Source organism: Saccopteryx bilineata, chromosome 10 (assembly GCF_036850765.1).
Source record: "Saccopteryx bilineata isolate mSacBil1 chromosome 10, mSacBil1_pri_phased_curated, whole genome shotgun sequence".
Lineage (NCBI taxonomy): Eukaryota > Metazoa > Chordata > Mammalia > Chiroptera > Emballonuridae > Saccopteryx > Saccopteryx bilineata.
Genome location: NC_089499.1, coordinates 37,683,117 through 37,698,023, shown reverse-complemented (window position 1 = coordinate 37,698,023; position 14,907 = coordinate 37,683,117). Strand labels below are relative to the sequence as shown.

Sequence of the window (14,907 nt, the reverse complement as noted above, 5' to 3'; positions counted from 1 at the left end):
CCTTTAGCCTTTGGTCCAACCCACATGGTATCTCCCCCAGACTGTTATGATAGCCCTCTTTCCTCGCTGAATGCTGCCTTTAATGCCAGTCATGTGCCAAGCCATCAAGATGCCTCTGTGCAGAAGTCAGCAACAGGGTGCTGGGACTCTTAGAAGCACCCTTGCCCTGGCCGGTTGGCTCAGCGGTAGAGTGTCGGCCTGGCGTGCGGGGGACCTGGGTTCGATTCCCCGTCAGGGCACATAGGAGAAGCCCCCATTTGCTTCTCCACCCCCACCCCCCTCCTTCCTCTCTGTCTCTCTCTTCCCCTCCCACAGCCAAGGCTCCATTGGAGCAAAGATGGCCCCGGCGCTGGGGATGGCTCCTTGGCCTCTGCCCCAGGCGCTAGAGTGGCTCTGGTCGTGGCAGAGCAATGCCCCGGAGGGGCAGAGCATCGCCCCCTGGTGGGCAGAGCGTCGCCCCTGGTGGGCGTGCCGGGTGGATCCCGGTTGGGCGCATGCGGGAGTCTGTCTGACTGTCTCTCCCCATTTCCAGCTTCAGAAAAATTAAAAAAAAAAAAAAAAGAAGCACCCTTAAATTAGACACATAACTGAGCCCCATGCTGGGCAGGGGGTCCCCTGAAGGGCAAGGAAGAGTTATCCAGACAAATAGAAGAGATTATTCTGTTCAGAGTGTAAATACACAGACAATGAATGTATGCTATGGAGAACTTCAGTAGTATGACCTTGAAGAAATTTGAAGGGCAAGGTGTGCCAGCAGGTGTTGCAGCTATCTAGTGCTGTGTGACAAAGCGTCCCCAAACTTAGTGCCTAAAACAATGAGAGCAGTTAGTTTGCTCACTAATCTTCCATCTCTCTAGGGCTTGGTGGGCATAGCTCTTGCCTACTCCACTTGGTATTAAATTAAAGGCTGAAGCTAAAATCCTTCAAAGGCTAGCTCAGTAACATGACGCCAGCCTCAGGCTGGAACTAGCTGAAGTTGTCAGTTGAAACACCAGCCTGTGGCCTCTCCATGATTAGGAAAGACTGGGCTTCCTTACAATGTGATGTCTGTGTCCTAAGGGTCCCAAGAGAGAAAGAGCCAGGTGGATTTTCTATTGACTTCAGGACATAGCCTCAGAGGTCACACCTCATTGTTTCTGCTTCATTTTCTTCATTTAAGTCAAACAGCTAGACTGGCCATGTTCAAGCAAAGGGAACAAAGAACCTATATTTTGATGAAAGAATGCCATTGTCACATCATAAGAGGTGTACATAGGACAGGAGATAATGGTATAGCCATCTTTGTCAAATGCAGTCAGCGTAAGAGAGTATAGAGCCAGAGTCAGGTGAAGTCTAGGAGCTATAGCGCCTTGGGTACCATGCCAAGGGCATTAGTTTTTATCTTGTAGGAAGTAGGGAGCCAGTGATAGGTATTAATTGGTTGTCACCTGCTCATGTTTGTGTTTGAGGAAGCTCTTTCTGGGGTGAGGGAGGGAAGATTTGATGGGGCAGACAGGAGACCCGTGAGCACTCGGCTGTGGCAACAAAGCAGGGAGGAGAGGAGGGGACCTGAGGCAGGACATGCCATGGCGATGAGGGGCAGGTCAAGATGAAGAGACACCAAGGAGAAATCACAGGGCTTAGCAATGGCACCAAATGCCAGGGGTGAGTAATAGGGGCATCTAGAAGAATTCCTGGCTTCTGGCTTGGAGAACTGAGTGAAGGTGATAAGGAGTGAAGGAAAAACAGAAGAGGTTTGAGGTGGGGAGGATGATGAGCCCTATTTGGGAAGTGATTAGTCTATATTCACTTCAGCTTTGGGGAGTGACTCGTCCCAGGGGTTAGAGTGGCTATCTCCCAAAAATGTTTCTCCCTATGCCTCCTAGATTGCACTCTCTTCCTGTTACTGTGGTTCTCTCCCCTCTCCCTCCGTCTCCAGGAGCCCCGGGTGAGTGTTTGTGAGAGAGATGTTCTGCGTGGTCCCTTTAAGAAGGATCCTGGGTCTGAGAAATCAGACTCTCTCACAAACAGTATCCTGACTTGTTTCCAGCTAAATACTGTCCTTATGCTTCTTCTGGGCTCTGGGGCTGCAGGCTGGGGCTTTGTTCCTGGGGCTCAGGACCCTTCCCCCTCTGCTAAACTCACTTCCCGCCACGCGAGTCTCTCCCTGCTGCCGTTCGCTCCGAGAAGCTGGGCAGCCCTCTCCGCGTTTCCGCTTTTCCTACCAGTCTCTGGGTGGCTTCTTCAGCGTTCCTGGGTTGAAGAGTCCTTTTAGTTTAGTCCAAAGTTGGTTTTTCCAGTTGATAGTTCATAAAATTAGTTTGTAATCCACATTGGTTCTGGGAGGTAGATGCTGGTACGTTCGCCTACTCCAGCGCCATCTTGTCTCTCCTTCCTTCCTTCCTTCCTTCCTTCCTTCCTTCCTTCCTTCCTTCCTTCCTTCCTTCCTTCCTTCCTTCCTTCCTTCCTTCCTTCCTTCCTTCCTTCCTTCCTTCCTTCCTTCCTTCCTTCCTTCCTTCCTTCCTTCCTTCCTTCCTTCCTTCCTTCCTTCCTTCCTTCCTTCCTTCCTTCCTTCCTTCCTTCCTTCCTTCCTTCCTTCCTTCCCGGAAGTGATTAGTCTAAGGCAGGGGTCTCAAACTCAACTCAGCATGTGGGCCGCAGAGCAAGATCACAGCGGTTTGGCAAATACAAGTAGGCCCCTAGGCTTACTTAATTTTATCCAAAATATTTTGAACTTCGTGGATTAGTCTGCGGGCCGCACAAAATTATTCGACGGGCCGCAAGTTTGAGACCCCTGGTCTAAGGGGTCTGAGAATGTCCATGTGGACACATCCATCAGACAGAATTTTGGGGGCGTTAGCCTTTAAGGGATGGTCAGAAGAGGAGATGGCAAGGCATCTAAGATTCAGTTGCCTTTCCCGTGGATTTGGCCTGGACCAGGGAGTCGGCCTTGAGCATGCAGATGCACTGTGTCTGTGGAAAACCAGCTGACCTGGACAAACCGTCACTCGCCCCCTCACTGTCTGTCGGGAGCCCAGGCTGCCTCACCAAGGCTCTGCCCTGGCAGGTAGGAGAGGGAATGTCAGCTCTGATCCCGCAGCCTGGAGCAGGGCCCCTGCAAGGGGGGGGGGGGGGGAGCAGGGTTAGCTTTTCAAGGAAGCAGAAATGAAGGTGGAGCCCCAGTTGCTCTCTTGAGATGCCAGCCGTTCCATTAAGAGAGGAACTTTGGCAGACTATGAAATGTGACGGCACCCCACCCTTCCCCGGAAGAAAAATGCCATCTCCAGCCGGGGCACTTTCCAGGGGACTTGCGGATGTTCAGCTCCTGGCTCTGAACCTGCCATGCCCCCCCAACAGCCAAGGACCCTGGGGTGCTCAGAGTCAGCCTGGAGCTGATTCCAGATGCCACAAACTCCGGTCCACCCCCACTCCCCTGCTGTGTGTCTGTCCCCATCAACCACAGAATTCACATTTACTCCTGCCCCCATGACAGGGTATGTGGCAGAATGGGATGCAGAGACAATGTCCTGGGCCTTCCCAGGCCTTTATCACCCACCCAGGGAAGGAGCCAGCACTATCACAGATAAGAGACGATAACAGGCTTGGGGACAGTCATTAAAGCTAGGTGTTTGGGAACCTATCGTGGTGAGTTGTTGGACCACTAGAAGTGGGCCTTGGTGCAAAGCTGTTGCTGGAGGCAGGGGGGATGGAGCACAGACCAGGATGAGTGGAGCAATGTGGTGTGGGGCACTGGGTGCCCTGGGAGTGACCTGCATTGGCTGGAGAGCCACTCTCAGCCCTCACAGGACAGGGGGAGGACAGAGCAGCCGCCCACAGGGCACTGTGGTGCTAAAGCACGGCCAGGGATGAGGCTGATTAGTTAGGGCTTTTCCGGGCAAGGCTGGGGGCTTCTCCAACCCCGTGGTTTACTGGGCCATTTATGCAACAGTGTTAGGAATGGCAGGAATGGTGGAAATGGATGGCTGATATGCACTGATTTCCAGGGGACACCTGGGTAACCATGATGGCATTTTACCTTCGGGACCACCTGATAAAATCAGTGTTCTTGAGTAACAGGTGAGGAAATAGGAGAAACAGAATGGAATGCCCCGGTAGGCAGGCAGGGCTCACTGTCCGGGCCTCATGACCAAGCTGTCCCCCCAGGTGTTCGTGCTCTGCCATGGCCTCCTGCAGCTCTGCCAGCTCCTGTACAGCGCCTACTTCAAGAGCAGCCTCACCACCATCGAGAAGCGCTTCGGCCTCTCCAGTTCTTCCTCGGGTCTCATTTCCAGCTTGAATGAGGTAAGCGGGAGGTTCTGGTCCATCAGACTCCACTTGTGCGCCCTGATCAGGGCTGGGGAGGGGGCTCCAGGAGGCGCAGCAGCATGGAGAGCTGGGATGGACACGTGGGGAAAGGAGGGAGCCAGGGGCGAGGGCCTGGTGAACACAGCGACCTTTCCTGAGGCTGCCGACCTTTCCTGAGGCTGCGGGGCCCCAGGCGCTGAGCGGAGAGCCTCTGGTGGCCCCAGGCAAGGAGGTGGGGCTCCCAGGCCCGGCATCTGGCTTCTCTTTCCATGAGGCCTGCTGCTCTGGGGTGGAGGCAGCGGCCTACCTGTCCAGGAGCCCAGGTGTTCCTCTGGAATGTACTTAGATCTTCTCTTGACTTAGTGAAAATCAAGTCAATGTAGTAATTTAGAGACTGGGGCTCCCCCAAGATAGCTTCTAAGATGAGCTAAAAAAAAAAGGCAGGCTGTCTCCCTAACAGCCGCTCCAACCACCACCTTCCAGTCTCCCCGAGCCTTGCCGGCCCCAGCGGGTATCTCCCCTTGCCCTTCACTCCTCCTCCACCCTCGATGCTGCACAGCAGTGCCCCTTGGGAACCCCCGTGCCAGATCCCTCTGCAGTCCTAGGAAGAGGGGGTCTCTTCATGTCACGTTTTCCAGGAAGCCTAAGCGCCCCCCCCCCAGGATGGCCACATGCTTTGATACAGTGCAGCCAGGGTCTGGGCTCAGGTCTGTCTGATGGCCACCTTGCCAAGGCCTCCGTTGGGTCCCCAGCCTACCTCTCTACCCCCCCCCCAAATCCGGCCTTCCAAATGCATCGCTGGAGTCTCTGCTGGTGCCTCTCTGCACGCACTCTCCTCCACACCTGTGACATATGTGCACCTGCACACCTACACCCTGTGGCCCATGCTGCTGGCCTCAGCCCCTCTCCGCTGAACTCCCATGTATATGCCTTCACTGCTGTGTGTGTGTGTGTGTGTGTGTGTGTGAGAGAGAGAGAGAGAGAGAGAGAGAGAGAGAGAGAGCGCGCAAGCGCACACGTGTCTCTGTCTGAGTGTGTGCCTACAGCTTCCTGGTGGTGCCCACTGACTGGGTCTACTTCTTCATGTAGGTTGTGCTCTCTTATAAGACAGGGACCTGGCATCCCTCACACAGAATGCAGCCTCCTAAATGATGGCCTATGACTTTGATGATGCCCCCAGCACGTGTCCTCACTCACCAGGGACACAAGAAAAACAGGTCTCTGACATTTATGCCACAGCAGTCTTATATCTGTGTCTCTGGAAGATACCTCATCTCCCCACAGTTCTCTTCCTGCTGAGTCCATACTCTGGATCCTTCTCAGCGCGGCGGTCTAAGCACCTCTGCTGATCTGTGTCAGAGCTGTAGTATCAGCTTAGATGACAGACAAATTCAGATCTTCCAGGCTTCAATTTTCATTTATATTTTTTCTGGCTTGTAACAGAGACATAGACCCAGGAACAATTGGATATTTCAAGGGGCAGGGATTAGCCAGCTCGGACATGTGGCAGAGTCTATGACAGGAGGTTCATTAGGCAAATAAGGGATGTTTCCCCAGGCTATAGTTCAATAAAAAATGAAAATGCCTCACCCGTGACAGCTTATCTTTTCCAAACTCTGATAAACTTTCCCACAGTCTGGTTTTAAATCATGCCTGTGGGGGCAGTTTGAGACAATTACCATAAGAAAGTTTAATCCCTGGACCTGGCAATCCTGAGTGTGTGACTATGTGTGTGTGATCTGTGGTGTGTGTCTGTGTATTTGTGTATCTGTGTCTGTATATATGTTGTGTGTGTCTGTCTGTGTCTGTGTGCATCTGTGTGTGTCTGGTGGTGCAGCGCAGAGAAGGCAGGACAGGAATTTAACCAACGGGCTTTCTACTTTCCTTTTGGTTCTGCCCCAGGCATTTAGAAACTGACCAGGTAGTAAAGTAGGGCTCTAACCAGGAAAGGAGAAAGCAGCTAAAGTGGGGGAACTTCATGGTCAAGCTCAAGGCTCCTGGCTTTTTTTTTTTTTTTTTTTTTTTTAGAAGCTGGAAACAGGGAGAGACAGTCAGACAGACTCCTGCATGCGCCCGACCGGGATCCACCCGGCACGCCCACCAGGGGGCGATGCTTTGCCCACCAGGGTGTCGCTCTGCAGCGACCAGAGCCACTCTAGCGCCTGGGGCAGAGGCCAAGGAGCCATCCCCAGCGCCTGGGCCACCTTTGCTCCAATGGAGCCTCGGCTGTGGGAGGGGAAGAGAGAGACAGAGAGGAAGGAGGGGGAGGGGTGGAGAAGCAAATGGGCGCTTCTCCTATGTGCCCTGGCTGGGAATCGAACCCGGGTCCCCCGCACGCCAGGCCGACACTCTACCCCTGAGCCAACGGGCCAGGGCAAGGCTCTCGGCTTTTGTGGCAGGTGATAAGGAACTGCCACGGCTTCCTGAGCAGAGCGGGGGCAGGACGAACAATCTGATGACGGTGAACCCTGTAGAAGAGGAGGCTGGGAGACACTAGAGGTGGAGGACTGGGCATCTAGAAGTCTGCTGGCCGGGAGGCTAGGAGTGTCTGGGGGAGAAGAGGACCCCAGCGATACCCCAAAAGAAGAAAAGACAGGATTTGGTAGCTGCTTGAGTTCAGGATTGAAGGCATTGCAGACGACGAAGAGGCTGAGAGAAGCTGGAGGGGTGTGAGGTGAGAACCAGGCCTGGTGGAGGGGAAGTCGGGCCATCTGGGCCCCTGGAGCGGAGCGTAGGACCAGCCTCTAGGGGGCGTGAGTCTTCAGGCTGCAGTTCATCTCAAGGCTGAGCGGGAAGGCGGGGCAGTGGGCGAGGTGAAGGGGTGTGAGGTCTGGGTGTAAAGGGCCAGTGGCAGGAGGAGGAGCTTGGCTGACAGGAGAACACCAATGGACATCTTGCTCTGTGAAGCAGCAGCTTCTCTTAATTTAGAATAGTATAACTTAATTAATTATTACTATTAATTATTATAAATATAAGATATAGTTCAGTAACTCCTTTTTCATTGAGATATTCTTGACATTTGACATTATATTATATTATATTATATTATATTATATTATATTATGTTATGTTATGTTATGTTATATTATATATTTCAGGTGTACAACAGGTTGATTCTATATTTGTAGATCTTGCAAAATGATCACCACAATAGGTCTAGTTAACATCCAGCACATCACATAGTTACGTACATATTTTTTTTTCCTTGTGCTGAGAACTTTAAGATCTACTCTCTTAGCAACTTTAAAATAGTCAATACAGCATCATTAACCACAGTCACCATTCCGTACATTCCATCTCCCGGACTTATTTTAGAACTGGAAGTTTGGACCTTTTGACCCCCTTCCCTCATTTCATCCACCCCAACCCCTTTCTGTTTCAGAAGATTCATTCTGAGCAGAGATCTAAAGTGGGTCAGATGAGCAGGCAGTCGGGGGGAGCAGCAGGTACAAAGGCCCGAGGAAGGCATACCTGTGCTGTGTTCAAAGGACAGCTGGAGGCGGGGTGGCCAGTGTGGAGGAGGGGAGGGGGGAGAGGCGGGAGAGCAGTCGGTGGCAGGGAAGGAAGGGGGCCGGGCTCCGCAGGGCTCTGCGGGTTCTAGGACAGACTTGGCTGTTTTTTAGTATTGCAGGTTGGAGCAGAGGGAACATAGTCTGTCTGGCTTTTCAGCAGGACCACTCTGGCTGCTGGGTGGAGAACAGACTGCAGTGAGGCAAGAGTAGAGGCAGGGAGCCTGCTTAGGAAGCAACTGCAGTAATTCAGACGGGACATGATGTGGCTGAGGTGGTGGCGATGGGGAGGTGGGGAGAAGCGGTCTGCTCCTGAGGGTCCAGCCAGCGGGGCTCGCTGAGGGTTGGATGTGGGTGGGGAAGAGCAGTCAGGGATGATGCTCGGGTGTTTTGCTTGAGCCACTGGTAGAATGGAGGTGCCATCGACTGAGATGAGGAGGTCTGAGGAGGGGGGACCAGTTTTCTGGGGCAAGAGGAGGAGTGAGATTTGGAGTGTGCTAAGCTTGTGAGAATTAGAAGCACATACAGAACATGTAAAAGCGTGGGACCACAGCTCACCGAAATGACGGCAGAGGTACAGGGACTGAGCACTGGGAGTCGAGAGCTCAGAGAGGCCAGGAGAAGTCAGCCAAGGAGACTAAGAAGGAGCATCCAGGAAACTAGGAGAAGGTGGTGTCATGGAAACCCAGTGGAAGAAGTGTTGCAGGAAGAACGAGATTGTCAACTAAGTCAAATGGTACTGAGAGATCAAGTAAGAGAACTGAGGCCTGACCAGTGAGTTTGGCAACGAGGAGGTTGTTGGTGTTCTTGGCAAAAGCCATGTACTAAGACTCTGGTTCCTGTTTCCTGGGACAGGGGCACCTGCTTTTCCAGCCAGAAGGAGACTGTGGTGTGGATGGGGCAGGGGCTAGGGGTGCTAACATCCAGGGCTCCTAGAGTCCGGGTGAATGTTCTGGGGCAGAGGGTCGTGTCTTTGGATGCAGCTCTAATCAGAAGTCCAGCCAGCACTCCCTTCACCATTTATGGCCCCGCTCCCCGAGCTGGGGCCTTCGGTTCCCTTCCCTGGCTCTGGGTGGGGCTTAGAGAGCGCACCTTCCAAGCAGCACCAGGAACATGAAGTTGCTGGTGTGTCCAATTGGGAAGGGACTTAAGGGTGCTTTAATCCTTGTCCCTCATTGGCAGAAGTGGAAGCCGACCCAAGGAGGGCCAGAGGCATGTTAGTAGCAGAGCTGCTCGGACAGAAACCCACTTCTCCAAGAGGCAGTCAACTAGTTTAGTCAAAACTTAGACAATGCCCTGGCCGGTTGGCTCAGCGGTAGAGCGTCGGCCTAGCGTGCGGAGGACCCGGGTTCGATTCCCGGCCAGGGCACACACAGGAGAAGCGCACATTTGCTTCTCCACCCCTCCGCCGCGCCTTCCTCTCTGTCTCTCTCTTCCCCTCCCGCAGCCAAGGCTCCATTGGAGCAAAGATGGCCCGGGCGCTGGGGATGGCTCTGTGGCCTCTGCCCCAGGCGCTAGAGTGGCTCTGGTCGCAACATGGCGACACCCAGGAGGGTCGCAACATGGCGACGCCCAGGATGGGCAGAGCGTCGCCCCCTGGTGGGCGTGCCGGGTGGATCCCGGTCGGGCGCATGCGGGAGTCTGTCTGACTGTCTCTCCCTGTTTCCAGCTTCAGAAAAATGCAAAAAAAAAAATTAAAAAAAAAAAAAAAAAAAAAAAAAACTTAGACAAATCTGTTCAAACTACCTCCTAACCTCATGGACCTGGACGAGCTACTTCCTATTCTGAGCTCCTATTCTGCTGTCTGTAAAGGGAGAGTTGTTGCATGATGGAATGAATGAAATAGCGTGACGTGCTGGGAGGTTATTCTGACTCCCAAGCCCAAGTCCTTAGGGGGTTTAGTTAGAGAACACGTGCTATTTTCAGGAGCCAGCCACAACTGGAGGCATCCTGGGATTTTGCCCTAAAGGGTTTGGTCCTAAAATGGTTGAAATTAAGGCCATGATATTTTCATTATCTCTGGATACCTCCTTTGGTTTAGTCTTGAAGGCTGAGGTGGGAAGGGTTTCTGACAACAGGGGAAAGGTGAAACTATGAGGTTCTCGGGGCAAGGCTGACCCTTGAACTCTGCCTGGACCCCCCTGACGCTGAGCAGCCTCTTGCCTCTCTGCTTTTCCTGAACAAGGTATAGACAGGTCTCCGAGTGGGTGGGTGAGGATGGAGTCTCTGCTCTCACTCGGCCCTCTGCTCTCTCTACAGATCAGCAATGCCATCCTCATCATCTTTGTCAGCTACTTTGGCAGCCGGGTGCACCGTCCGCGGCTGATTGGCATTGGGGGTCTTCTCCTTGCTTCGGGCGCCTTCGTCCTCACCCTCCCACACTTCCTCTCGGAGCCCTACCAGTACACCTTCACCAGCCTGGGTAAGTGGCCTGCAGCCCCTGCGCCAAGGGAATGAGAGAGCATCTCACAGAGCTGGCGGTGGTGCTTCCAGGCAACGGGTGCCACGCTGAGCCATGCTGTCCTCTCCCACCGGAAACTTTCCTTGGATTTTATCATTTAACTTCTCCCCAAAGCACAGCTGAAGGTCAGAACATGGAGAATTCGGTGTAGCTCTGAAACAGCTACCCCAGCTCTGGCTTGCTGAGGACAGAGCACGCAGTGAGTGGCTCACTCCCTGTGACTCTCTGTGAGTCCCTGTGCTTTATGCCAGGAATGACCCACTGCACACAAGTAGAGTCACTTGTGAGCGGTGCCTGTGGTGGGCTTGGCAGGGTGAGGGTCAAAGCACTGACCATGGTGAGGTCTGTGGAATTTCCCCATGTTTCATTACGTATCTAACCCTTCCTGACATTGGTACATTCGCCCATAATTCTTTAGGTTTATAATACACTTACACTATGATCTCACTTGATTCCCCTGGACACCTGGGAAGGGGAGAGAAGAGATCGAAGATAAGAACATGGCACTCAAGGATGTCTAGGAGTTTTCCCAAGGCCACCAGCCAGTTAGAGAGAGACAGACTCAAGCCTCCTGATTCTTAGACAAGTGGCCCTTCTGTGACACAGAGCCTCTGAGTCTTAGTGATATGCCCTCTGGCAGAGTGAGATGTATAAGGATTTTATATAATTCAAAAACATGAAATTAAATAACACTGAATTACTCAGTAATAATTCTCCTTTTCTTTAGAAGTTATTTTATTTTTTAATATGAAAAATTTTAAATAGAGCAAAGAAAAACAGACGCATATACTGACCATTAAGATTTATCAGTTTTTCTTTAGATAACTCTTTTTCTTTTTAACAACTTTCTTGAGACAGAATTCACATACCATACAGTTCATGCATTTAAAGTGTACAATTCAATGGTTTTGGTATATTATATTAATTTTTCATTGTGGTTGAATATATATAACATGAAACTTGCCATTTTAACTAATTTAAGTATACAACTCACTGCCATCAATTACGTTCACTATGATAGGCAACTATCACCATTTCCAAACTTTTTCCATCAACCCCAAACAGAAACTCTAACCATTGAACAACCACTTCATACTCATTAAACAGTACCTTCCCATTCTCCCTTCCCTGCCCCAGGTAACCTCTAATTTACTTGCTGTCTCTGTAAATTCACCCATTCTAGATATTTCGTGAAAGTGGAATCATACAATACATATCCTGTTGTATCTGGCTTGTTTCACTTATCATCACACTTTCAAAGTTAATCCATGTTGTAGCCTGTGTCAGAACTTCATTTCTTTATAGTTGAATAATATGCCATTGTTGGATATATACTACATTGCATTTATCCACTTACCTGTTGATGGACAGTTGGGTTGTCAGAACCTCTTTTTAAAAAGGAAATAAAGCCCTGGCCAGGTGGCTCAGTGGTAAAGCATCAGCCTGGAGTGTGGAAGTCCCGGGTTCGATTCCCGGCCAGGGCACACAGGAGAGGCGCCCGTCTGCTTCTCCACCCTTCCCCCTGTCCTTCCTCTCTGTCTCTCTCTTCCCCTCCTGCAGCCAAGGGTCCACTGGAGCAAAGTTGGCCCAGGTACTGAGGATGGCTCCATGGCTTCTGCCTCAGGTGCTAGAATGGCTCCGGGCTGCAACAGAGCAACACCCCAGATGGGCAGAGCATCGCCCCCTGGTGGGTATGCCAGGTCGATCCCAGTTGGGCACATGCGGGAGTCTGTCTGAATGCCTCCCCGCTTCTAATTTTGGAAAAATACAAAAAAAAAAAAAAAAAAGGAAATAAGACATTACCTCTCTTCTGACTCTTCACTTCTTCCTCAGAGGCAGCTGCTCTCCTGTGGTTGGTATGCTTGAGCTTGTCAGTTATCTGGAAACTTTTTCTAGTGTCGTGTCCTGCCGTATTTCCCCATATATAAGACGCACTGTTTTTCAAAAAATTTGAGGTCTAAAAATTGGGTGCGTCTTATACAGGGGTTGTAGTTTTTTTAGTTGCATTTCCCTCTTTTTTGCACTTGTTTTTGCACTCATTGTTGAAGACCGTGATTCATCATCAGACACAGATGAAGACAAGCTAATGGATGGGAGTTTTGACAGTGATGAGGAGTTGTATGAATTTTATGATGAATAACACTTGAGTTTAATAACTTTATGTAATACATTTTTTCAAATTTCGGGCCCCCAAATTAAGGTATGTCTTATACATGGGAGTGTCTTATACATGGGGAAAATACAATGTGTCTTTCTGTTCCCTTGATCTCTCTCTAGCTATGTTAATCCGATGTCTAAGCCACTCTTTACATTTAATATCTATATATTTTCCTAAATTCTAAAAATTATTATAATAGTTGAAATCTACCTCAGTTATATCATTTCTTGAGATTTCTTTATGATTTCTATTTTTCCTTTGGTCTCCTCAATTATTTTAAACATATTTATTTTATAGTCTTTTACCAATTTTTTTTTTTAGCTCAAGTTTTGAGAATACTAAACCTCCTAGTGCTTTGTGTCTGCTTGCTGTCGTTCACGGTGGACTGTTTCCTTGTATATTCTAGGATGTTTGACTCTGAGCTCCTTTGCAGAGGGATTTTTTTCCCCTGTATAAATTTTGTGTGGTCTGGTTTGGGAAATAACCTACTGAACAGTTTTGCCTTTTCACGTATGCAGCGCACCAAGAGCATCACTGCTTTGGAGTTAATTTTATGCTAATTTATTGGCTTGGGATAAATTTGCACTTGGTTTAAAGGAGGCGGGAAGTGGCAGCAGTTTTGCGATGAGCTGCAGCGAGAGGCCCAGTCTGTAAGTGCTCTTCCTTAGTCCACTGTATTGGGGTGGGAGGTGTCTGAGGATAAATGAGCCACCCAGGGATGTGCTGAGGGAATAAGTGATTCCTGTGTGTGCAAACACCAGACTTTCTAAAAAGGTCATACGCACAGATGAGGCTCAAGAGACGAAGCACTTAGTATGCTAGAAGGGGTTCCTTCGTAGGTTGTGCAGTCTGTGGTGGGGAGAGAGGAGGCTGGAAGAGAAAGAGATGCAGCAGGAACAAGAATGTCCAGTGGTGAGGTCTGCTGAGTTCCGGTCATGGGACTCTTCTCCCCACTGCCCTGGAAATCACCTGTGTGCTAGTCATTTCTCATAAATGCACCTTGACCTTGGGTCCTGCTGGACTGCCCAAGGGCCGAGTCCTGCTCCAAGTAGGCACAGGAGGAAGACAGACCTGAGCCCAGGGGTCCCGCCGTGCTTTCTCCCCCTTGGTCTAGAAAGAGGGCAGGAGGCCAGCGGGGAAGGAGAGTCAGGATTTGCTGGCCACCCTCTCAGAGACCGTGGTCAGGCCCACTGTGCTATTATCGTTCCAGACCTGAGTTCCCTGCCTCTCTCCATCAGCATGGAGACTAACATAATGAAACCAGCAAGGCAGCCTAAGACACTTGGGCCAGGCCAGGGGGAGGGCATCCTGCCAGGTGCCACACGTGGTGGCCTGCTTACCCTGGTGAGTCAGCTCCCCGTACCCTGGGCCACATCCCAATGGCATGTGCTTCACACAGAGCAGCCACCACAGAAGGTGGTTGGAGGCGGGAGGGCCTCTGAAAACAGTCATTCTGCTCCTTGCTAGGAACGGTTCCACAGCTCAGCTCACCACCGTGATCCTCCCTGCTCTCTGCCATTCCCGCCTTGACCTCAGTCCTCTGGGCCAAACTCCACTGAGAGACGAACCAAAGGGGACTGTGAGGGTGGCCTTGGTTTGCCGCTGGAGCCTGCAGGGAGGAGTCACTGACCAGGAAAGTAAACATTTTTATTGTTATTGATCGTTTTGTGTAAATTCTATTTGCAACAATAGGCTACAGCAGTCCTTGTCACCCTGGGATCAGAGCAGCAGTGGAAGTACTCGGAGTTGAGGTACCTTCAGGATGTCTTCCTGGTGTCAGGAGATGGGAAGAGGAGGACTTGGGCCCGGGAGCCGGGTCTGTGGGATCTCGTTGGGGCTGTGCACCGGGCGCCAGGGCCAAATGGGTGTGTGCTCTGCTAATATATGCAAACAAAAATATTCATACGGTCTCACTTCAGGGAAATGTTTGAAACGCAACTTCTACTTCAAATGTTTACCTCTGGGAACTTGCTGTGTGAATTATGCAAGGTCGTCAGGAACAAATGCATTTCATTGAAAGCAGCACCCTGAATGGTGTCATGAAGCTGAATGGTCCTGTGGAGTCTGGTGATCCTGGTCTGAGCCTGGGCATTGAGACTCGCAGCTCTGAGTCCCAGTTCTTCCCCATGTTGGATGGACCCCCCCCCCCGGAGTTCTGTGAGGGCTGAGAGGATGCAAGTTCAAAATATGGCCCCGTGGCTGGTTCTTGTCACTGGAGGTAGTAGGGACAACCTGTATTGTGCTGGGTAAACTAGGGTCGCAAATGAGGAAGCCCCCTGCTTCCTGTGGAGAGCCAGTCTGACAGCTCGTGGCTGACTGGTGGGCGTCCTGGGGACATCTGAAGGCAGCTTCTCCCTGACCATTACCATAGCTCCTCTGCTGTGGTCTAGAACTGGGCCCGTCCCTGGGCACAGTCACTGCCGTGTCCTCACAGGTGAATCTGTGCGAGGACATGTGGAAGCTCAGGCTGTTGTTCTGTTCTAGTCCCGGACCCT

At 51.2% G+C, this 14,907-nt stretch overlaps 1 protein-coding gene across 1 annotated transcript in view; it reads left to right on the top strand.

The window, feature by feature from the left end:
• Positions 1–14,907, top strand: part of SLCO2A1 (solute carrier organic anion transporter family member 2A1) — a 79,558-nt gene that overhangs the window by 29,709 nt on the left and 34,942 nt on the right. The window contains exons 2-3 of the mRNA XM_066244567.1: positions 4,144–4,281; positions 10,053–10,215. Coding sequence (XP_066100664.1) covers positions 4,144–4,281; positions 10,053–10,215 — 301 coding nt within the window. The remainder of the gene's footprint in view (positions 1–4,143; positions 4,282–10,052; positions 10,216–14,907) is intronic.